This window comes from Apis florea, unplaced genomic scaffold (genome assembly GCF_048593485.1).
Source record: "Apis florea isolate Af1SG1 unplaced genomic scaffold, ASM4859348v1 contig_3493_pilon, whole genome shotgun sequence".
In the NCBI taxonomy this organism is placed as follows: domain Eukaryota; kingdom Metazoa; phylum Arthropoda; class Insecta; order Hymenoptera; family Apidae; genus Apis; species Apis florea.
Window position 1 is genome coordinate 461,671 of NW_028256772.1, and position 27,149 is coordinate 488,819.

Consider the following 27,149-nt stretch of genomic DNA (forward strand, 5'->3'; position numbering starts at 1 on the left):
GACCGCGATTGGGAAACGCGGGAAACCGAGCTGGAATGCGGTTGAATTCGTTTTGTGAGATTTGAACGCTCGACGAATTCCTCCGTGGATGCTTGATGGAGGCTAAATTGATTTCGGGGCCCTTTTGCGCTACGGCCTATGATGAATGGAAGAGTGGATAAAGGGGATGAATGCGGGAAAATTGTCGTGGTTGATTGTGAATCCTGAGTTTCGTATTTCGTATTCGATTCTCGAATACTTTGCACCATTTGTCTTTTTTTCTTTCTATTTAAATTTTTTGGTAAGTGTATTGTATTTAAAGTGTACTATTTTTTTTATTACTACTATTATTAATAAATATATAATATAGAACGTGTGCTAGCACGCATAAATACATTCATTCGAATAATATAGCTATCTATCAACGACTAATTGCTGAACTAATTGCGCGAAATGACAATCGTGTCTATCAAATTGTAATAATTGTTTGAGAATTATTTTAGAGTAGGTTTGAAAGATTACGATATAATTTTAAAATTATATATTTGACGGATAAATCGTAATTCTAAAGATGTAGATACATTAGAGAATAAAACTCTTAAGATTTGTTACTAGCGAATACTGTATTCAGAGTGAAAATCATTAACAGACAATAATTTTTAATATAGTCCATGTATAAATTTTATTCTCTGAATTAGGATTAAGAATTAAAAATGTTGAGTTAAGAATGTATGTATGAGTAACATTGAACTTTCAAATGTATTCGTTTAAAATTATTCTAAAGCTGTGTGATACAGTAATGATTTCCAAGAACTAAAAGCATTTCTCATACATTCACTTCAATTTTTTAATCCTTTTAAAAATCAATTATAAATCTAATTACAGTTTTATAAAAAATATGTTTTGCAGTCTCAAATTTTTTACTTTATTTTCTTCGAATGAATGAATGAATGAATGACTTGAATTTGGAATGTTCTTTTAACATTTTTTTCTTTTTTGTGAATCATTTCTTTCTTTACAGTTTTAGAGAAAGAGTTAAGGAAATTTCTTTTTAATAAAATTTTATCCAATGCGAAGCAATCTTTGTTTCAAAAAAAGTCTTATTTTTTCTCTGTTTTCTCTACACTTTTATTCTGTTTCTTCTATATTTCTTTCATTCCATACTTCAAATTATTATGCACCAAAACTATAATTTCTATCATAAATTTATTCACAATAAACAATTCTATTTCCTCGGAAATTGAGCAATACTTTTCTTACATTCGAGGACATTTCATTCAGACGATTGATCAACCAATATGATTTTCAACCATCAATTAACTATGATGCACGTTTTTATTTAAAAGATTAAGAGAGAGAGAGTATGATACGTACAAACAGCATCAATTCCATGAACAGTTTTATATTATCGTGGTATCAGAGAAAGCGGATAATAGCGTTGGCTAAGCAAACAGCCGATTTTTATTAGCCTCCGTTGTCCCTTTGTGAACGGAGGAGCTTATCGTCAAGGAGGAATTCTCTCTTGCGTTCGTCCTTTGCTCTAACGTCTTCTTCTCATTGTCTCGTCCATCCCCCCTCCCCCCCCCCTGACTCTTCTCATCTTCCACAAGGAACGTTTCAAAGCATCATGGATGAGTGTCTCTCCACCCAAGATTCGGAGGACACCACGAGAGGGATCAGTACCAAGGATCATAGGGTTCAAATTCTCGGAAGAACCGCAAACTAACTGGCTTTTCGTCGTACACCCGAGATCAAAAAGATTTTCGTCCCGTCACCACAGAAGACACGTGCTCGTCTCGTCCTCGTGGTATATAGCCGAGGAAGAAGAAGACGAAGGCTTCTTTTTCACATGAGATGCTCGTTCCCGTAGGTGCTTTTATCGTCATGCTACAAAATCTTTTACGATCCTGAGCGAATCGAGCAAAAACTCCTCGTCCTTGAAACCATCGCGTCTTGCATTTCTTGGAATTCTTTTGTGGTGACTCAACTCCTTCCATTGCAACGTGATCAATAGATATTTTCTATCTTTTTACTTTGATCATCATTGGGGGGATTTATCAATTGAATTTCACTCTTTTCGGAAACGATTTTTTTGTTTTAATAGATATTTCAACTGAGCAATTCTATTCTTCGTAAATTTTTCAATTTAATTAATCAGATACGTGATTAATATTTAATTCTCAAAAAAAAAAAAAACAAATGATCTATACTTTTATGAATACTATTCATAATATTTATAATTCATATAATTTTGATCAACTTTGATGCTTTGAATTTGGGTTTTTGAAGTAATTTATACAGATTTTATGAAAATTAGATTATAGATTTCTGTGATTATAAGGATGGTGGATTAGAGAAAGAATCTTCAAAACTTTTTTTTTTTTTGATACATGAATCGAAATAATTTATTACTATAACGTTCTGAACTATTACTATAATATTCTGTTAATTTATAAAGCAAAATACAATTGTACTTATATGTTTAAGGACTGTTAATGGAGTTAGAACAATTTGTTATTATCGTACAAATTTTTACTTCAAGCCAAGACGAGATTCTATATTTAAACATTGAAAGAGAAATATTGAAAAATTCATGTTTCATTAACACATTGCGGACTAAAGATGTTAAATAACTTCTTCTATTTCTGAAGTATTATGAACTGTTAGATGAAGACGTTTATTGACATTTTTCATTTCGGAAACATCAATGATAAAATTTGATTTCAAGTAAAAAATATCGTTTTTACACATTTTTTATTGAATACATGTAATTCATAATAATAAAAACTTATTAATCAAATATAATGTATTAAGATATATATAAAATATAGATTTGTTTTCTATTTTTGTTGGTTGATATTTAAAGCATTCTATTGATGAGTTGCAATTCACGTTTTGAAAATTTATAATTCATGAGGTGCATTTATTATATTTATTATGTACATGGATTATGAACACATGATTCTCTATATACAGTACATTAAATAGCCATTATTATATAATAGAGTTAATTCAATTCTTTTTTCCAATTATAAAAAGCATTTTTATAATTTCATGCGAAATGAAAATAAATAGAATTACATTATTTCTTCACAAAAAGCACTTGGTAAATTAACTGTTTAAATGTTATTGAAGGATTGTGGGACAAACTCTTTGCAAGATTAGTTTGTATTTATATAAAAAATTCTGCGCGTTTAGCATTGATTATCATATAAATGTTAAAACATAAAATTTCAAATTTGGTATCTCGACTTTGACTTAAGTGCAAAATGCATGCTGTGGTTAGTATTTTGGGAACAACTATTTTAAATATTACAACAATATGCTACAAAAATATGCAATAAAAAATATAAGTTTCTATTTAAAAATTTAAATGTGACCTTTATAAATCTTTTCAAATCATTGTAAAGTCAAATAAATATCACATACGCGCCTCTACGACATTTGTTTCAAATATTTTTTCGTGTTATTCATATTTTTTGAGATTTTTACAGATAAATCACACATATTATATCATATATCATGTATTTTATCATAAAAATGAAAGCCTTGATTACTAATACATGATGTATGAGATAATGTGAATCTAAAATATATACATGTTTAACGACTTATCATCTGCATTACCTCATTTATAAGATATAAAATTATTTAGAAACAGAACATCGACGATTTGACTCGCGATAACCAAGATTATAAGATCATAAGATCATTCTATAAAGCAGAAGAATGCCAGTTTCATCATTATCATTAAATATAATCGCAGAACTATGGAATCGAAGATCGAATCACATCGAGAAATTAAAGGAATTAAATTTATAGAAGGAAACGAATCGTGAGTCATGAATGCGTTTTCATGGTTCGGTCATGCATGTAGAGCGATTCATTCATCGAATTCGACAGCTCCGGCCGGAAGCAAAGCAACGGAGTGGGGCGGAACGCGCGTTGGACCGTTCATTCGGCGTGAAATACGCTTCCGTCGTGCGTCTGTTTGTTGGTGCCGCGAGATGGTCTTCTATTCTCGATGAATGGCCACAACGAAGCGCACAGGTGTCGATACGTCATGGTTTTGTGGTTTCTGCCCGCTTAACCACGAAAACGATTTTTGTTTGGAAGCGAGACATCGCACAATGCAAAAAATAAGAGATATCGATCTCGATCACGAAAAAAATAAAATGAAATAGTAAAAATAAATAACGAAGATTTGGCTTAAGGTTACTTCAAATGATCATCGTTAAATTTTTATTGCGAATACTAATTTTTATGAATATGAGTATAACATTTGTTAACATAATATGTACTTCATTTTGAATATTTTGAGCCGATTGTATTGTGTAAATTTTTGTGCATTTTAATTTTTAAAAAAAATCTACTATTTAGTTTATAATGAACGAATATTTATAAGATAAAATTCAGTAAAACTATTTTAAAATTTCATTCGATTTTTTTTACTAATGTTAATTGAAAATAATCCAAGCACAATTAGCTCTATCTCATAAGAATATCTAAATTTATCATGAAACCAATTAAAGTTTAATCAAATATTCGAGAATCTCGATTTAAAAGCAATCATTCATTCTCGATTAATTTTACGTTCGTCGATAATAATCGAATCTATCTGAGTATAAATTGACTAGAAATAATTATATATTATATATTTGGAAATATATTTATATACATTTTTTATCGATTCGAATGAATGTTTTGTGTATCAAATTTAAATCTGATTTGTAAGCCTAAAAGTCTTGAAAGATTGTCATGAAAGTCTCGATCATCTTGGAGGTCACGAAAGTTTAGAAAAATTTGAAACTTTTATTATTTTATTCGTTACTTCACTTCGATTCTCTGTCGTGTGTGCGTGAAGAATAGAAACGAGAAGTAGGAATGTGAACACATTTGAGAGTGAAACTTTCGAAAGTTGTTCTCAAAACTTATTTTTTTGCTACTGAGTACCGCATTGAAAATGAAAGTCACTCTCATAGCAATTACAAAATAACTTTCGAAAATTTTACTTTCATTTTACATTTTAAGTAATGTAAATTAGATAGAATAACTCTTAAGAATTAACTCCTAAGTTAAGAAAAGTACTTTAAAGAAGACAGAATTTTTAAATTATTTACTATTACCTGATAAAATTTTTCCAAAATCAAGACCAAGTTCATTATTTTCATATTACACATCGTGTGATCTTTCTTCGATAAACATTTAAATATCCAAATCGTTCAAAATAATCTTTTAGCCAATAAAGATTTTCTGCAATAAAAATCAAGTTAGAACCGCATGGTAATGGACCGTGAAAATTTTAAAAGTTCCATCGATTACCGATTACGGTAACTCCATCGTGCAAAGATTCCCAACGATCCATGTGAATCTCTGAAACTCGCGTTCCACGTTATTCGGTGTCCACAAGCGATCCCTGCAACGATATTTACGATGGATCATGGCTGATATTCTCCTTATCTACATCCACTATATAAATTGTGTAATAAATCGCGGCACAACATCCCCGGAACGAACGTCTATCGCGTACGCCTAATTGGTTTATATACATCGTGCGGGGTTAATAGTGGCTGAAAGTGGAAGGGAACAAGATCGAGAGTGACTGAGAAAAGAACAGGGAAACAGAAAACGTCAAGAGTTTAATCTCGCAAAGAAAAATACGATATATAGGAAAAAATAAGGAGGAAATTTTTTTTTTTTTATTAAATTCTAATTAAATGTGATAATATATATATAAAATTCTTTGTATGATACATCTACATTGAAAATTTTTATAAATTTATCTTCCGTTGTTTTAGAAGTTTAAAAATTTTTTCTTCTTAAAATAATTACGTAAGAAAGTTGTGAGAATGGAGTGAATTTCTAATTTATGGTTTCATAAGTAATATTTCGTATGAATAGAATATCAAAATTATTATAAAAAATTTTATTTGTGTGATATTATGTACTATATATTATTGTATATCATATTTGTATGAAATATTTGTATGATAGTGGTGTTGAATTTACTATTCGGTATATAATTGTTCAATTCTTAGACTCATTGTTATATTACTCATCTCATTATATATTACTCATTTACTTATAATTTTATAGATAAATATTTTCTTCTTTAATGATTTTCGATGATTTGATCTTTTGCCATATAATCGATAAATATCCTTAAGTGTTAATTATTTTTATCTTTTTTATATATTTTTTCTAATTAAAAATTTCAAATCAAGACAGATGATGTCACATCCGATAGTGATTCCACTATTTTTATGTTATTAATAAAAAATAGAAGACATTGTCTTTTCCTGGGGGAGAAGGTTATATGTATGAGACGAGGGAAAGTGACTGTGTAAATTGTGATGGCTTGTTGGACCTGGCAGGAACATTGAGAACCGTCCCGACGAAGCGGAACGAAGCACAGCCACTACGTTTCGATCTTCTTCTTCTTCTTCTTCTTCTTCTTTTTCATCTTTTTTCCTTCGCCACAGCTCCAGTCTTCCCTCGGGGAGAACGCCATTGAAAACGCGATTTCTTCCTCCTTTATTCCACGTTCCGCCACGATGCGTTTCTTTTCCTCTTATTATTCCCTTCGCAGTCGGTTCATTCTTCGCTGCTGCGATAATCGGAGCGAATTCGCGTACGAGAAGTCTAGCGAGCGAGCGAATTGGTTTTCTCGTCGTAAATCTGCGTAATGAGGCGTGTCGAAAAACGGCTTACTAGACGAACTGTATAATGCCATCAACTGACGATTGGTTCAGACTCTTTCATGCTCTTCATATTCACCAAGCAAGATTCTTTCAATATATTTTTTTTCTCGAGCCAATATCTATTTCCTTCCTATTTATTTACTACAATTATCCCAAGGTTTTTTAAATCCAGAGAAATTTTCATTAATCTACGGTCACAAGTTTGTAGCCAGATGCCTCTCCTTCGAATGGAAATTTTATTACATTCGCGTTACGATAGAGCTGGGTTTATTTAACGACACTATCACCGATGGAAGGGAATACGCTTGAACGACCATGCAGTTGGCTGTATCGAAGAAATTCGTGGATAGTTGCTCGATCGGAAGAAAGTTACGTGCCTTTAAAGAGTTTCTTATTATACCAATATAAACTTGTGCAAAAATTTCCATCCATTTCTTAACGATACTTTTTTCGAATAATTCAATAATTCCAACCGAGGAATTCAAAGTTGGTCGCTAACCTTCTGAAAAAGTAACTAATTAAAATTTCGTATAAAGTTACTTTACGTAATAATTCAAAATGTTTAAGTAACATTTATTTGTAGCTAATTGATCCACTCTTCATATAATCTCGTCCTATAATCGTTTGGCGCTATAATTATTCGATGCTCAATCGTTAAAATTGTATCCTCTGAAAAGATGCACCACCGAAATTGTGATTTCTCATATTTACATTGTACTTGATAGTTATTATTCCATTACTTCAGCCGATGATTATTATGATTTATTAAGAGAAAATTCTAATTCTCTTTTCTTAACATGTAACACACAATTTGAAAATACACTTCGGCATATTATCAAGACTGATCATACAATTATAATTAGATTTAACAAAAAGTAAACAATAAAAAGCTTAAAATCTCAAAGATTCCAAAACAAAAATAACGAATAGAAAACGAATATAATGGTAAACTTGCCATTTCTCATATACATCATATAATTCAATCAAACACAGTTAATTGATTAAGAGAATAAAAAGGATAACCATCCGACCGAGAATATATTACAAATTCATGGAAAAAAGTCCAAGGAGGATTAACGATGAAAAATCTTTCTTATCGTATCACCAAAAGTCGAGGATCCTGGGCATAATAACGGCGTCGCCGTCACCGGTAGACATTATTAAATTACATTTAGAATCGCGCGGTTTGCGGGGGGTGTCGGTGGAGGAAAAGTGGCGGAGTAGGGACAAAGAGGGCCTGGGCGCACGCTCGCGGCTGTATATATTAATTTGCTGCCGACAATACATATTCAAGTTGGAATTCATACGCTGTCAGAGGCAGCGCTCGGTCGACTGAATAGATAGACATTATGGATGTCATACGGAAGCAGGAGTGGCGCGAAGCGAGGGTGGTACGTATGGGAACGTACGTTTCGCGTACGGTTCACGCTCGTACGACTGTACGAGCTGCGACAGGGACGGATAAACACGGTGAAAGAACGAGTGGAGGGCAAGGGAGGATAGAGAGAAGGGCAGGATAGGAAAAGCGGATGCAGGGACGAGGGAGTGCAGAGGGAGAGAGAGGGAGAGAGAGACTTTGTATTGCACGTTCATGGTGACGTGACATCCTATGGAGAGAACACGCGGTGCATGTAACAAGCGGTTCCGAAACTTCTCCGGTAACCATCGAACGAGGCTACCTGCATTTTATATCCTCCGTTTATGGGTTGGTCATACGAAAAAGGCGACACCTTGTTGTCTTTGGCCTTTAATATACGCGGACCACGTTCTTCCATTGTCACGTTAGGATAAATAATATTTTGAGGATGATAGAGGAAGGGATTAGAAAAGTAGTGACTGTTTTGCTACGTTTTTTTTGTAAAAATGTAGGATGTCGTGTTGCTGAACTTCATGGATTTTGATAAGATGTGGATTCTTGGAGGAATCACATTTGTTACCGGATAGAAAATAGAAAATTTTTATTTAGAATTTTGAAGAAAATTAAAAATATAATTTTTCAACTCTTCCATTCGCTTCTATTCAAATATATATTCTCCTTCTTTCAAGTTTATTATTCATAAAATATATATTTAATAATGTTATTTAATCTCATTTGAACTAAATGAGAAGAGAAAACATGTTCTTGCTTAAATTAACTTTATTTATTAGTAAATAGACACAAAGAGTTAAACTCCTTAATTAACTCCTATAATTATTAATCTATAATTAAGTTTATTATTTAACTTAAAGTCTATAATTATGAAATAGATGATAGAAACAGATTGACATTTTACATATGCGAATATATTTGTTCAGAATGAATATCTATCTCAATCTCTATTTATAGATTAGGAAGTGCTCATAGTTTTGTTTTAAGGTGATCGTGAAATAGATTTGCTGAATCTATCTAAACAAGAGATTTCACGATATATTAATAAGAATAATTTATTATGTAAAATTCAAGACTTTTTTCTTGGAAAAAATGCAGATTTCATTAATTGAAACAGTCAATCGCTCTTTCTACTTTAACTTGAAATGATATTATGTAACATATATTTTTCCTGTTGACGAAGTAGATCACATTTATTAATCCGGCGCGTGTCTAAACTGAACGAGAGAGATATTGAAATGAAATAATAAACTTTAAATATTACTGAAAATTGAAACTAGAGTTAAACGGAACGAGTGAGAAATTTCTGTTGCCATCCTGGAGACAAGTCCGTGTGTTCTATATAATATACATGAATATGTATGAGTCTCGAATCCAATTCAATATTTCTCATTCTTTATTTCTACGATATATCACGATACTCAGACATATTACATCACTACTCTCGTTTTCCTACTTCCATTCTCTTTACGTCATCTGCATTCTTCGTGTGGTCATTTTATCTCTCTATTATCTGTCATGAGGTCATCCCTTTGTGCGCGTGAAAATCCATGGAAAAATTCTACGAAAATCTGCACGTGCGGAAAGAAAAACTTCATCATGTGTAAAAAAATCACATAGATAGATTCTAGGTCATCACAAACTACGAGCCTTTTTTATTTCTCATTTGATTTTTCGTCCTCAAGCGCGATGGATTCAACGATGTGAAAAAGAAGAAGAAACCGCGATGGGTCGCGGACTAGTGAAAAACCAGAAACTGGATGTACAACCGTGTAAATCACCGCCAGAGAAACTTTGGGTCCGTTATTTCGACCAAGTCGGAAGTCATAACTTTAAGCCGTGACTCAACGATGACGACAGCCACGAAGACAAGGACAAGGATACGGATGGTTCCGGAACGAAAATCGAGTCGCGAATTTTAGTCTTGCTACTAGGTTTCGGTGTTCCATTTATGCTTGAAACGCGTGTGATGCGGGCAACTGATACCGTAATTCGTGCCAGAAGACTTATCTCGTGAAGAAAACTTGGAAGATTTATGACTAACTCTTTTGGAATCTGTTCCAGCATTTTTGAAAAAAATCGAAGAATAGACTGACGATGGATTAATTTATGAAGGACATGTTCTTGTTTGGCGAATTGAAAATTTTCTTTCGAAAATATTTTATTGAGACAGTTATTTAGTTATTTATGGAGGCAATGATTTATTACCTCTTATAAGAATGTTTTGAAATAATAGTTTATTTTTGTAATTTAATTTAAAATAATGTAATTTATCGGTAATATATAAATACTTTGAAATATTAAATACTAGTTGCTATTAAAATTTCTTTTCTTTTTCCTTTTTTTATCAGAAATTTTTATTTTACTCCATAATTATTAATAGTTATTCACTAATTTTTGCAAAATTTTATAAAATTTATTTAGATGACAAGGGAATTTAATTTTCTCTTTAAAACGTTATAAATATGTTTTTTATCTTTTTCTATCTTATCTATTAACTTGATAATAGTATTCCCATATTTGCAAAAAATAAATTATGTTAGTAAATACCATCGCGACATAATATTCTTTTTTTATGCGTGAAAACGTGACAACAATGAATATTCTATGAAAACAAAAAAAACGCATTTGTTGGGTCAGCAATATTATTGAAATAATTGATGCAAAACAACATATCTCCGTGAAAAATGTCACAAGTCGAAAATATAAAATTTTTCAGAAAAACAAAAATTCATTATTTAGTAATTTACATATTAATTCTTAAACTTTTTCAGTAGAATGAATTTATTTATTAAAATTAGAAAATCATGAATATTTTTTATATATTTCAATTGTATATTTATTTAAAATATATTTATTATTACTAAATGTAAGAAATAATATTAGAAAATATTTTGAAATATTTGAATGATTTATATTTATGGTATGATATATTTATGGTCATTATATCTTTGTATTTTTAAATTATATTATACATTCATATTTCTAAAAAAATTAAATAAAATTAGTATTATATCATGTAAACTATTTTATGATATTTTTTTTAAATGATACATACTTATAAACTTTATACAAAATTAAAATGAAAAATTGTCGATTTATTTATAATTCTCATATAGTATATATGAGCAATTGTTGTGTTATAAATTTATAAAATTTACTAATTAAATTTAGTTATTTCTTAATGTTATTATAATGTTTGGTCATATATATATTCCTTTCATTGACTTACAATGTAAGTTAATTTGGTTTACAATATAATAATTAATAAGAAATAATTAAAAATGATTAAAAATAATATTTGAAACTTTTTTGATGAATAAAAAGAAATAAACCTTTAAAATGATTTTGTCGTTGCATCTTTAGATTTTTTTATATAAATTATTGTATAAATTTTCATTAAATTCGTCATTAATGTAAATTATTTGTGATATCATTTTACAATCAATAAAACATATACATATGAAAAATAATTTCATATACTTCGAAAATTAAAATCAATCTTTTTTTAACAAGTTGACATTCCTAAATAATTAAAGTGTGCAGATCGTGTTTTAAAACGATTGTGTTGAACGCTTCGAGATTTAATTCAAAGGTTATTCACGCGGAATCGCTTCTAAAAGCCGCTCGATCGAATTCAAACAGGAGAGTTTCGACGTTCGCTCGAATATTCATAATCGAATTAGAAGACCGAACCTCTGAATGAAACGTTGATGCTCCCTCGAGACACTTTGGTGGGATGTGGGATGAGACACGCGTCGATGAAATATGGTTGCGTATCGACCCATCGAGCAACGCGTCATGGACAAGGAATCTCGTTCGATTAACAAGGTTTTACGCATGTGCGCACGATACGATTTGGGAGATTAGAGAGCAAATTGACGCGGTTTTCATGCTAATTCTCTGCACTGGCGTCCTAGTCCCTTCACGTTTGGTAGACTCATTGGACGAGAATTGGGATTTTCAAGATAGATTTTCAAGATAGCGGTTAATTTGATATTAGAAATTCTCAATAATTAACTCTTATATCAACAAAATTTCCTTCTATTCGAAAAGGATTTTTCTATTTTCGAATCCAGACGAATCGCTATTATTTATACATGTTATCGATTAAGACAATTTTTTATCATTACAAAATTATTAAAATCCATCATTGTCTTCAATCGTGTAAACCCATTAGCTCATGAATGCATTCCGAAAATGCCTCGATCACCCCCTCGCGATCGTTAATCACCGTGCTCACGGATTCTCGAACGCGATAAATCTGGGAATGGTCGAACATTTCAACAGAAGTACACGTATGCACGGGTACACACACATGTAAAGAAAGAGACTTGGCATGGCGTCTGGCTGTTCGACGGTTCTCCCGATTTCGTAAAATCGAGACAGTAATTCAAACGCCTAAAGGGCTATGCTCGTAAATCCTGTCCACCGCGCGACAAAGTGTCGCCGTGCGGTTTCGTATCTCCTCCGATTGTAGCCGTACATGTATGTAGCTTGGAACCAGGGCACGATATATATTCCATTTAATCAGTTTCCCCGACCGAAATCCTGATATCCCTGGAATGTACCTGACCCCCGCCCCTTTGTCGTACTTTCGTCTCTCTTTCGCCCTATCGCGAAACGTTCAGGAAGAAAGAAAAAGGGCGCGAGGAGAAAAAGGACCCCATGCTTTCGTCGAAATTTTGGTCGGTTGAGAGGAGAGAGACGAGGAGTGGTTGGCCAGTGGTACAAACTCGAGAAAAGTAGGAGGAAAGGATGAGATAAATTCGCGGGTTTACGGCACCTTTAAAGTTGCAGGAATCTCTTTAACGACTTGGCAGTCTGCCACCGTGCTGGCCTCCGTAGGAAGGTTGAACAGCATTGATGGTTCCACGCGCCAGACCGGGGCCTGGATTATCATTCATTTTCTCTCGACCAGAGACTCTGTTAATGACAGTGACGCAAAATTACTGCGCAACTTCGCGTCCATCGAATGCAAACAGACATAATGGAAAATCGTGGAAACCGGATAAGACGTTTCCGATCGTGATCCAAGCGTTGGATCGTCTACTTACGTTTACTTCCGAGATTTTTATATCCGAAAGATAGTAGATAATGTCTGCAACAATTCAAAGATTCCTTCATAATTCTAATTTCTTTTTTCGGGGGAGGGTTTTGGGGTTTTGAAAGATTTAAATTTTTGTGAATTATAATGATTTTGATAACTCCATTTGAATTTTTGAAATCACACAGTTACTACAATAGAGGTTTTTATTACTAGCTTTATTTAACTTATTATAATATTTTTGGTTGTATATTATATATAATAAATGTTTGAGCAGAAATATTTTTGAATTTTTTTGTTTATTTGAATTACTTCTATAATATAAATTAAGAAATAAGGAAATAAATTGAAGTAGAAAAGAGCTGTAATTGTGTTTTAAATATGAGAATGATAAGAAATGTAATAAATGGCGGTATTGAATATTGGCAATTGAAATACAATTAACGTTGATAAAAACGGAACATTATGATTTTAATTTCTTAAGTAATTTTTGCGATTATCTTGAACTGTATAATTTGCTTTACATATGTAATGGAATTTTTAATAATATTTTAATTGATATTACGTAAATTACGTTTATTTTATTTTTTAATTTTAATTTTTTTTTTATTTTATAAAATAATTTAATCTCAAATATTCAATAAAAGGAATAAATAGACATTTTTAAGCCAACTCTCTTCGATTTCAAATCATTTAAGAAATCAAATATTTACGGTATAAAAATGAAGATGATAAGCAAGAAGAAAAAACGAATATATCATTTATGTTTAAAAATAACAAGAAGTTTTATTTAAAAAGGAAATCACTTTGAAATACTTTTTTATTATTAAAATTTTATTATTAAAATTTGAAATTTCATTTCGAGATTTGTATAAAGTTTTAGATATTCAAGTATTATCCAAGTTTGAATATCGTTCACGTCGATATCCTCATGTTTGGGATAATCTGAATTATCAAGCTTCGAACCTTTCGCAGTAGCAAACACGAGTATTGTGGAATCGAAAGTCTGATCCCACGAGTTTGAGGTCTTCCATTTGAATCTCATCAGTTGAAAATCGTCGCCGCCAAATCCTTGGGTGCTAAGATTTCACGGATACCTCTTTCGTATTCTATCCTGTTAAAATCAATCTTCTTTCAGGATAGGACGTGTTTAAATATTTGAACGTAAATCTTAAACTCCATCCTATCTTTCCTAACCTGGTTCGAATCCGATTTCCCTTACTCCTTTCCTCGTCCATCACAACCTCTAATGTTCTTTCCGCCTCTTTAGCCCCGCGTTTCCAATGTTCTCAGCGTCTGAGACGTGTCCTCTCGAGAGTGGTTTATTTTACTGTTACTGCCTAGTCCCCTAGGTTGCTCGATCATTACTGTCAAAGCGTCTCCTCAGGCTGAGTAATGCGGGATTCCAAGTTCTGGAGGAAAAGAAAGATTCGAAAAGAGGCTGAATTGCATCGGGAAGAAAATTCAACCAAATCTACGAGTGACTCGATAACTGGGAATGCGAGCCATTTTCTCTCGTTTAGCTAGCGGTCACAGTCATTTTTATCTCTCCCGAGTTTGTAACAAGATTTTTCTCTCTTTATCTTTTCTTTATTTTCTCGTTATCACCTGTTCGTTTTGACAGAAATTAACGATTTTATTACGTATATTTCTCCACTGATATTATCGTTAAAATTTCTCGTAAGTTGAGCATCGAGCAACTCTTGATTTTGGATCATTTTTTCTCTTTTGTTTAAATGATATTAAAAATCGAGAGGCTTTGAGTTTAAGTAAAAAAAGAAAGATTATAATTTGAATTTTTTATTATATTTTGTTTTTTTTTTTTTTTTTAATCTATTTTATGATTCTTTATTGTATACATTATTGTATACACTCTCTTATTAGTTAATCAGATTACGATTGGTATTAATAAATTAAAACGATAAATAAAACAATAAAATTTGAATGTATGTATCTTAAGCTAGTTACTAAATATTTACTAAATTTATGTATCTTTTGTGAGAAATCTTATCTTGTGAATTATTAAAATTAATTTATCAGATTAGCTATTAATAAAAATATTTCCATTTCTTCGTATTTATCTAATTTAAATCTATCTTAATATTAATTAAAACATCGTATAAAATTTGTTAATTCACTAAATATAAAAGTAGAAATATAAAAGTAAATAAAGTATATAAATATAAACATGAATTAATTATTATTAAGAGACGAATATTTATTTCGTAATGCAAACACTCTTTAATAAAAACAAATAATAAGATATTTACAAAAGGTGTTACAATCATATTCGTGTCTTACTTGAATTTCAAAAAAATTACTGAAACATAAATACAAGATAATACGAATAACGAATATCTTTCGCTCCAAGTTGGTTCGCTATCACGCGAAGGAGAAACCCGAGAATATCTCGAGTCTGCCATCAGCAGAATAACCAAGGAATTCAATGTGTGGAGAAGATGGCGAAGCGAGAAGCATTAACGTTGAAGGAAGCGGATTCCTCTTCAAGTTTTCCTTGCTCGTTATGAACGAATAGAAGATGTTGTCTTTGTGCATATCGGAATCTAGCTCGTTACAGCCAGATCTGCGGAGAATCGCGTCACATACAGCCACTTGTTTACACAGCCCTTCAAGGATGCGACATTGCACACACGGTTTCAGCCGCTTTGTCTTACAGCCACGATCAGTCCGCATCCGATTCGAGAGACTTTGAAACGCGGAACAACGTGCGAGGATATTGCCTACTCGCACCACGTCTGCGCTGTGTTCCACTTCCCTGATTCCTCACTATAATCTATCCGATTCTCGAACACGCATTCGAGCGATTCTGGTGGGAAGGCGTTCAGGATCGATGAAGGACAGAGATATTATAGAGAGGATCAAATGGATGTGGATGTTTCCATTGATGGAGCTCGTGTGATCGATCGTGTTATACGAATGTGGTGAGAAGGATCGTTGATGCGGATATACAAATGTAACAGAATGCATAGAATAATTCGAATGGAGTTCTGTGTATATATCGAACATATAAAATAAAATTTCAAATTTTTTTTTTTTAAATAATAAAATGAATTTGATTAATTTTTGAGGAAGATAGTGATAAATGCAAGAAAGAGGAAACATAGAATATTTTTTTTCTAATCGAAGCCTCATTTTCGAGAAAAATCGAAATTGTGTACGTTCAAATGTAATTTTTTTGAAGTGAAAAAATCTTATTCCATAGTTTCGTCTTATTTTTATACATAGAATTATCTCATGTTCAATTACACTATGAAGTCTATTATATTATATATGTATAGCTATGCAATAAAATTTTATCATAAAATTGTATTTCATGTCGTTCGATTTATGTGCTGTTTAAAAAACTTATAAATTGTGGAAAATATCTTATGATCCTTCTACAACATCGATGCCAATTAATTATCTGAATGAAATTATATGTTTAAATATAATAATACGATGTCTTATGAAATTTAATCCTACGAACTGTATTAACGTTTTGTCTTGTATATAATAACGATCCTAGTCAAAGAATCAGGACAATCGATGTTTAATCATATATGTGTGTATATCTCGTAAATTTGCAATAAACAAACAGTATATTTTATAAATTTTACAGTTTATAAGATCATCCTACAAAAGCGTAATGATGAAATTTGTGAGTCGATCGCTTACGTTTACATCATAGAAAAATTATTAAAGGATTGTTATCCGATTTTGCACCGATCTTGTAGTGAACTTTGAAGTTATTACGCAATAATTCCTATTTAATGGAACTAAACTGGTGAATGTTTGTTGATGAAGTATTGAATATCTCTATTGATTTTTTTTTGTTCGTGCGATTGTTTACGACAAGGAGTATTGTGAACGTCGATGACGTGTCTTTCTCATATTTCATGGCCATGTATACTTGACTGATGCTATTGTCTGACTGCAAACCTTAGCATCACGTGTGAAAATATCACATTGAAGACTGTATTGAATCAAATTTTTTTATTCGTACTTATTTAATATTATAACGACCAGATTCACCAGATTCATCAAGAAATAATGGATTTTATTTTTAAGTATAAATAAAATTATACACTTTTTATATAATACAATTTATATATATATATATATATATATAAATACTTAAGTATTATGGTAATTCTAACATTATCTGGAATTAGAAATGAAATAAACATTTCATCTAAACATTTGCATCAAATATATATAATAATTATGAATGTTCATTCAAATTTATATTTTTATACAACTAAAAAATAGAACATAAATTATTATATAATTATAATATTATTATATAATTATAATAATATATATTTTACTTTGATATGTGCACTTTTATACTTTTCAATTTCTCATAAATGTATAATTTTTATAATAATGTGACTCAAGCGTTTTCATATTTTTTTTTATAGATTTATTTTTATTTGTTATCACTTATACAAATTCAATCAATAAAAATTTGTAATGTACAATTAAGAATGATTAATGGCGTATAGAAAAATTAATAAAGTTTAATAGATTAATATATTTAAAAATTTTCCATTTTAATCATTGTTATTATTTTGGTAGACATTTTGTGTTCATTTAAAGAGAGAAATAGAATGTAGAATCTTTAATAATGGTTCAATGTCGATTAATGACAAACCAAGTAAACGAAAAAGAAGGAATAGTTCAAAAACTTGGTGATAAAAATTCTTTTCTAAGTTATATTAACGCCGTTATTCGCTCCTGTGAGCTTCTTGGACGAACTTTAATCGTGAATAATGAAGCAGACTGAGGACGATTATTTTTCTTGGCGAAGGAAGCAGCAATATTAGACGGAACCCTGTAAGTTCGTCCGGGTCCCCATTTTTCTCGCTTTGCGAAAAATCCCTACACGTCAGCTTGACAAACCTCCATCCGGTTTAATTTCAACCCGACCGAAACTAAATGTCACGTGGACGATTAACTTCTGAGCAAACTAAGCATTTTTTTAAATCTTCGTATACTTTATTAAATATATAACATTGATATGTAATTCTAAAGTTAAGATTGATATCAGTTCTTTATGGCTCAATTTTGAGATTTTGTAATTTTAATAAATTATTTTATGAACAGTATAGAATATATATTTATATTCTATACTAGCTAATAATTTATCGATATTGAAATATAAATTTTTATAAAATTTTTCAGATAAGGCAAAATATAAAATGTAAAAAAATATATATTTCAACTTTCCATATTACTTTAAAGTCCACTTCGATCTCAAATTTATTATATTCTAGGCTTTTTATAATTTCACAAAATTTCACATTTGCTTATTAACATTTCTACTTTATTATCTTATAAATTTTTAGCATAAAAGTATATAAAAAGTATATAAAAAGTAATAAAATAACAATTAAGATATTGAAAAGAGAAAATTATCACTTATATTAATTAAATACACTTATATTCAATTGTTAAAAAATTAAATTTAATACTAGAAATTTCAAAAAGTGAGATTGTAATATTCACATATACATATTTGTTCTGTTTTAATTACTTGTGTCTTCAATCTTTTTATTTACACGAAAGCTTGCTCCAATTAACGAACACAAGCTTCTTGGAATCGACAAACATCGATTCGACGGTAATTTCATCGAACGTTATGCACCAAGTTAATTCCATCAAACGCATCGAGATCAAGCTTCGGGGAGGGTGTCTGGTAATTGTTACGGGTCCACTATTTGTAATTCATCGGTTCCGCGTGTCAAATTTTACAATGCAAGCCTCATTATATTTTCAACATAGGAACGCAAGCGTTCCTCCGCTCATCAATGCGTACCGTTGAAACAATTTATAACCCATGGTTCTCGGCATAGTATATATGCAGATTCATCGAACGATTGTTGTACTGTCGGCTATCAAAATGCAACGACGATGTTGCAGACCGCGACCCGCGTGCTGTCTCTCCGCTTTAATTAGCGTTACAATGATCGGGAAATCCCCGGTATCATAGTGATCGGTGTTGCGCGGATAATTACTAACCGTCGACCTTTCCCGCGTATCGTGACTGCAATTTCTGAATTTCCTATGGTGCCTCATTGTGGAAGGAAGAAAAACCGGTAATGGACGTTGTTCAACGATTAATCGAATTTCCGGATTTTCGCGCGCCATTGGGATATTTCATCCGTTCGTGCGTGTCGGGCATTTCGAATGAGCGAAACTGATGGAAGGAGACGGTTGATAATTCTTCTGTAATCGAAGCACGTTGTAAAATATGAGTTATGCGAAAAGTGAATTTATGATTTATCGAAACACGTGATGATGAATTATAGGAGAGGAGGACACATAGTTGGACTAATTTTTGTAATTCGTTTTCATGAAAAAATCAATTTTTTTCTGGTAAACCGAATTCATCATTATAATCCAAACTTCATATATGATAATTTTCGCCTTTCGAAACTAAAGAAACGCTTGAAAAGTAAATATTTCTTCATGTGATGAAACAGAAGTAATTTATCCTTAAAAAATCGTTTCGAGACTTTTTTTATGAACGAATATAAAAACTAATATAACGTTAACGAAAATGTATTGCAGTAAATGATGATTGTGTGTAGAAAAAAATTTTTTATTTTTAAATATATAATTTTAAAAATAAAGAATAAAGGTTTATTATTGTTTTCTAAAAATATTCTCTCTTTCTATTAATTTTTATTTAAATGAAAAAAATTTTTTTTTTATTATCACGAATCACCTTTCGTGCTTAATTATAATCGAATTACTTGGAAACTTTGCTGGAATTAATTGATTGGATTTTTATGATTTTTTTAATACTGCGATCAACAAATTTCTCATTTCTCAATTACAATACTTGATGAAAGAAAAATGAATACATCCTATTTTCTTAAAATATTTTCATAATTTAAAGCAACGTTATTATCAAATATCTTTCTTTTAATATCTTCTATCTCTCTAATTAGAATTAATATATATTTTCATAATTTCTTATATATATATGGAGTTTAAAAAGCGAAGAAATAAAAATTACCCATTATTATTTTTCCTATTTTTTAGAAATATTTTCACAAGTAAAACTATTAAAAACAATTTTTTTGATGTTTTTCCAATATAAACAAACATGAATATTACTATCTTATTCTATTTTTCTATAGTTTTTGATTTGTAAGTAACCAGCTTCCTATGCTGCACGGCATTCAATAAAAATTTTAGTGATATCATTAAGATTTTTCTTCACAATTGATAATCTAATAATTTTCAAACATGATCTTTTCTCAAATTCTAATTATTATATTCATCTATATATATACTTTTCATATCCTATATATACTTTAATAAATTTCTTTCTTTAAATTTCTTCCTTTCTGTTTAATACATTCTAAAGATTTTTCATATTAGATGATTTATGCGACAGTACAACGGCGAGAAATTTAAATAATAGCGTTATTATTCTTCCAAAAAGAAGATATATCGTAATACTCGAAATGAAAGCCATTCAAAATAGATCACAATAATAAATGGACTTTATCAGGGTTCAAGATAAATGTTTCTTGTAAAACACAAAGATTTTGATAAAAATTTTGCTCATTTTCAAACCCAACCCTCATTACCACTCGTATTTACATCAATGTGGCTGTTCTTCGCAGATTGGAATTATTCATCGTCACTTCAAATCAATCTTAACTTGAAATTCCTGAACGATTTTAAGAAAACGGTATTGAGCATTTTGTCATTACGAATCTTCAAAAGATATTACTGAAGCGTGGGATATTAATTATTGACGACACGATCTTCTAGTCGCAGTAAATTATGCGGCCGAGTCGAACTGAAACATTTTACTCTCCTTACTTGCCACAGGCTTTGCCGTGATAACTGGTAACCGTGTACCAGTAAGCGTCTTCCTTCGGGCATTCTCTGCCAATTTATTACCACCGCTAACGGTTACCGGGAACGATTTTGTTCGCCGGTTTCACGAATGAAACCACTTATCTCCGCCGCCGCCATGCAATAATTCCTCTTTTCTATAAGGCTACTTTAGGGCCGACTGATAGTGCTAACAAAGAAGCAGGGGAGGGTGAACATTTTGTTCTCGTTGCATCAGACCTTTCCCTTTCCAGGAATTTGCATCGACTTCTCAGAATCTCGAGTTTCGATAATTCAATGGCTAAGATGTAGTTAGCGAGAGATTAGAAATTCGCATAGAAAATTGATTTATTTGATTCATTTATTTAATGCATAAGATAGATTATTCAATGAAACTTAATATATTTAAATTAAGAAACTTTGATATTTGATTTCTTTATGTGATTTAATCATTAATTTTTTTTTAGAATTTTTTACCATTTAAATGATACAAAATATTGAAATGAAAGTGAAATTTCAGTTGTTATTTGAGAAATTTTTTAATCTTTTATTAAAATATTTATTGGAGATTGAAATATAATGCAAAGCTGAAAAATTGATTTGGAATATCTAATACAGAGCCAAAATACATTTCATATTTCACAATTTATATATTTATAATAAATTAATAAATATATAATAAAATACTTAGATAACAAATGTTTTCGTTATTATAATCAGATCTAAATTTTCCGAAGACAAACTTCTCAATAACTTCAGAATTGTACATATCTTAAATTTTTCTCTAATTATATCACAATAATTATGAACTTGCGAGCGAATATATCTTTGCTCACATAAAATAGCTCATCCAGTTAAGAAAATGAATCAATAAACACGAAAAAAATTTCAGATGAATATAATGAATCTAATAATAAAGAGTATTCCACCGATCCCACAAAAATAATCGGACAATAAAAAGGACAAAAGATTCGCAAAGAGCTAGCGAGCCAATGGCGACGTAATTTTATTGCGGAGCATAGTTCACGTATAATTAATTCCTCATGTAGACCAAAGTATGGCACAACTTTGCACTTCTAAGGAATTGCAGACTAGCGTGGCCTACAGGGCTGAAAGTAAAAGAGGAAGAGGGATACGGAAGTTCGGTAACTCACGAGTAGCTATGTCGAACGACGTGACGCGATACCTGGATGTGTTTTCGCGTACACGCTCGCTTGGCTGTTGCAGATAATTTTGCCGCTGTCTCGAGAAGTTCTGGTATCGCCGCAGGTGTTTACCTCGCGAACGGATCGAAAGGTTTCGCAGACATCCGATAGGCGACGCTCGAAAGATAGTTCGCTTCGCGCCTTTCGCGATTTCACGCCGCAACACTTGTCAAATTCCCTTCTCCTCATTGCATTCCATCATACGATGAATTCTTGTCGAAATTTGTTGTTCACTGATTATCATATAATAATAATTGGTGATAAGAATGATAATTAAATATTTTTAAAATATTTTTATGGATACAAGCTGAAAAATTAAAAAATTATATACAATTATACGAATTAATTTTTTGATATTAATGATAGATATTTATAAAACGATATATAAATAACAAAATTGAAAATATATCTATATATATAAGAATCATAAGTTATATATTAAAAAATATTAAATGTTACATTACATACATAATTAAGTTTATTGTACAATTATTCACTTGTACAATTATTATATTATATTATATATAATTATACATTAAATATATATATAATCAATATAAATCAATATAAATCTTGTATGATATAATAATATAATATTATTTCTTGAAAGAAAATGTTATTTTTATTGATTACAGATTTTAAATTTAATCTAAAACATAAAAATAAATAATAATTTTATATAATAGATAATATAATTTTATAATAATATATCAAAATTAGCTACTCGTGAAATCATTGAAGCATTTATCAATGAAATTAATTATAATAATATAAAATCATTAATACCATTAAAATCTTATTCATAAAATTTTGAGATAAAATCGTATGAAATTATTTAGATTATATTTAATAGACTTTTAAAATATTGAAAAACATTTTTTAAATAAAATATTAATCATTTATTAGTATGATTAAATAATTAAAATTAAAATTTTTGTACAAAATTGATTTCATAATAAATTTTTAAATTAATTCTGTCTTTCTTATTTCAGACATGCTACGAGATGGAGAGGTACCTGAAGGACGAACCGAAACTGCAGTCGTACAAAAAGTTGCCCACAGAGTTAGATACAGCACCCTGGAATCTCTTCAGGCCTCCTATTTCGTGGACAGCGACCACTGGCACCGCCAACGCACAATTCGAATCACCAATCAAAATGGAGGTGAGTATCTACATCTAATAATAAAAAAACTTTTCGAGGTCGCTTTTCGAGTTCCATTCACTTTCAAACGTGTCTGGAACCACGTGTCAATGTCGTTTCTTTCTTTTTTCGCTGGTGATCGTGCGATGTAGGTGACGACGTCGTCGGAAGACAGAGAAACGCTCTGCTTGGACGATATTAAGTTCAGTCCTGGTGATCACAACCACAATGGCCGTGATAGGGATCTTCTGGACCGGCACCTCGATTCCTTGTCGATGTCGTCATCGAGTTCGGCGTGTTCTTGGGATAGTTCGCCTTCCGTTTCGTGCACGGCGTTCATTCTCAAGAAAGAGCCCAGCGAGGACCTCGAAGAGGACGAGGAGCACGAGGTGCGTCCTAGTCGGTTTTGCATGTTCACCCTTCGAATCTTTTGCTCCTCATTTTTTGCTTTAAACGAATTTATATATATATTTTTTCATATTTATACTAGAGATTTTTATTTTTTATGTATTAATGATGTCTTTACTTCAATATACATAATTTTTAGTATACATGATGATTCATCAGATATTATTTTTATTTTATGTCATTATTATTGATAGCAAAAAATTTTTCAAATAAAATTTTTCAATAATAGGTTTCGAGAAAAACACATTCTGATGTATTTTTCTTTAGATGAATATATAGAAGACATATGAAAACATATTAATGTTTTTTTAAATAGAATTATAATATTTTTTATTGTTTTAGTTGATACAACTTGATATTCTTTATTGAAAACTATTGCTTCTGTCAAAAAATCATTAGTTTAAAAGATATTTTAATTTAAAATTTGTTTATAAAATTTACTATATGAAAGATAAGGAAAATATGTACGATATTCTTTGTCTTTCATACGATAAATTTTATAAACTTTAAATTGTAATAAAATAAATATCTTCTAAACTAATGATTTTTAGATATAAAAGATGATATTTAAGTAAATATATTTTTTAAAGAATATTAAATTGTATCAACTGATGCAATAAAAAGTATGATTTCATTTAAAAAAAATATTAATGTCTTCTACGCATCTTCCAATAAGAAAAACTAGTAACATTAAAATATGTTCTTTCTGAAACCATTTAATTTCATAGGAAATATTTTTTGTTATGGATAATAACGGGCATGAAAATTGAGATGATAATATGAACCATCCTATGTATTTGTGTATTATTTCAGATTTTTTGGATAAAATGCAAATTCGATTTAAATTTTTTCTATGACATATATAAAAATTCTTTAATTATTATTATCAAACATTTTTAATGCTCTAATTTAGCACAAAATATAATATATAAAAAAATTATCTATTTTTAAGAAATATAAATACATTAGTTTTCTATATAAAAATAGAATTGATATAAATAAATTTCAGAAATAGCATTAATAGAAAATGTAAATTAGTTTTTATATTCCAAAAATTAAAAAATTAAAAAATTTAAAATAAAGTATATCAATATTGATTTTGTTTAGTTAAAATATTTTAATTATTATAAAAATCTTGCATTTTTTATTTTCTAAAATATGGTACAATATTTGAAGATCGAGATATCTTTTAATTTTTAAATAAAATCTTATAAAGAAAGCTTATATGAATTTCATAGAGATTTGGAGATAATCTAATTTAAATATTTATCTTAAACAAGATCTTATAAATAAAATGATAAATACTAGACAAAAGAAGAAGTGAGAAAAATTTTAATTAGAGAAGAATATAAAATCATAAGAATGAAATAAAATAAAACATGAAATAATACACAATTACATTTATACTAAAAATTATAGAGATTAAATACTTCTAATATACCATTAAATATCAATATAACGATATTTTTCAATAAGTTTCGAAATCAAAACTCGAATCAAATGATTAAATTCGTATTTCCATGAAAGTAACGTTCAAAATTAATTATTGCGAGTGGAATACATGTCGCGACAAGAACACCTGCGTTTATGGTTCTGCCCCACCCTTTTTCAGACAGCTATGTCGTTTAGCGGCGTACAATGCCCGTCAAATTTCAATTACCGTCAAACACCAGTGTTATATACAAATTACGATTCTTTCCATTTTCCGCCATGAGTCGCGTAAATCCTGTGTACCTTGTGTAATTCGTGCACACGTGTACACACACGCCACGCGTTTATGTACGTTGGATTGTATGTAATCCGTTTACGGGGTCATTTGGCATTGATCGATTCGTGTGGAGCAACGTTGGTATCGATGTTCGATATCGTTTTAACCAGTTGCTTGCACTTTAATCAGAGGCTCTCCCTTCCCTCCGTTATCGTAATCCCGTTGCGTAATGAATTACGTTACCGGCACCAGGAAATCGAGGAGGAAGAGGACAGCGGATGCGAAAGCGAAGGTCAAATCCTGACACCACCATCGAGTCCGGGCTCGGGTCAAGGTCATTCCAACTCCAGTCACTCGTCGAGCGGGAGTTCTATGCTCGATGTACAGAACCTCAACCTTCATGGGACGGGTGGCAGGAGCGCTATCGTCAGGGTTACCACTAGCAACGCACAGGGTGTCGCAAGGTAAATGAATTTCTTCTTTCCTTCTTTCTTTCAGATTCGCTGTTTTGAATATTATTATATTCTTAAAAAATATTGACACGTGTAATTAATCACAGAACACATATAAATTATATTAAATTATCAAAAGTAATTCTATTTTTAATTTTTCATTTTTATTGAAACTTTGTTTAATATAAAAAATAATGTAATTTCTTTTTAATAAAAGATCATTTCTTATGTTCTTGCATTTTTTCGTATCTTTAAATACATATAACTTTGTAATGTAAAGTATAGAAAAATTTTAAATATGAAATTTAATATTATTACTATTCTGTTCTGTAGAAAGTATTAAGAAATTATATTTAAAACATGAAAATAGATTAAAATTTTAACAGTTTCATTTTGCTAATGAAATTATCCGTTAAAGATAAAATTACACATATAATCTATTACGTTCTACATATACAAAAATTTTTATTAAAATCAGAATTTCCAGATTAGGTTAATTTTCTTACGAGATATTGTGAAAAGACTTTTGTACCTATATATGTATGGATGTTTATATTGATTTATAAGATGTGAATAAGAATTAAATGTTCTAATAATAAGACTAAATATTTTAATATATACGAACAAGAATAGAAAAACCAAACGAATAATAAAATTAACAAAATAATAATATAAATACAATTATAGATATGTAATATATAAAATATATAAATACTAAATATAATTATAAAATTATAAAAATAGAAACATTAAATATTGGTTAAAATAATATTATATAATATTGGTTAAAAATCTTATATCTAGTAGTTATATTTTTAATTATATTTTTTGTAAGAAGCTTATTCATTAATTCATTTATTCGTTAAATAAATAAATAATATGGTTTTCGAATTAGTTTCACTAATAACTTTAAGAGATTGTATTTATAGAATTAATAATAATTAATAACAGAATTAATAATAATATCGTGGTGAACTATTCATCGTTTGAAATAACATACATACATAACATACAGTCCAATATCGAGTTATTACGTTTTGCTTTACGAGGTGTTTTACAGGGTTGTATTTCGTAGAATTAATATTAATATGATAAAAGTGACTTTGAAATTAATTACTCTAAATAATTTTGCTCTGAAGGAGGAAAATATTTTTGAAAGATCGATAAAAAAAGAATTAATTAAAAATTTTATTCGAACAATATTCGAAAACTCCTCCCTCTCATATAAACAAATATATAATAATAAATGAAAATATGAACTTTTCTCGTAAACTTAAACAG

At 30.1% G+C, this 27,149-nt stretch overlaps 1 protein-coding gene across 1 annotated transcript in view; it reads left to right on the top strand.

Annotated features, from left to right (window-relative positions):
- Positions 1–27,149, top strand: part of LOC100869669 (uncharacterized) — a 343,975-nt gene that overhangs the window by 279,339 nt on the left and 37,487 nt on the right. Inside the window, exons 4-6 of the mRNA XM_086912992.1 lie at positions 23,151–23,321; positions 23,453–23,689; positions 25,669–25,880. Coding sequence (XP_086769118.1) covers positions 23,151–23,321; positions 23,453–23,689; positions 25,669–25,880 — 620 coding nt within the window. The remainder of the gene's footprint in view (positions 1–23,150; positions 23,322–23,452; positions 23,690–25,668; positions 25,881–27,149) is intronic.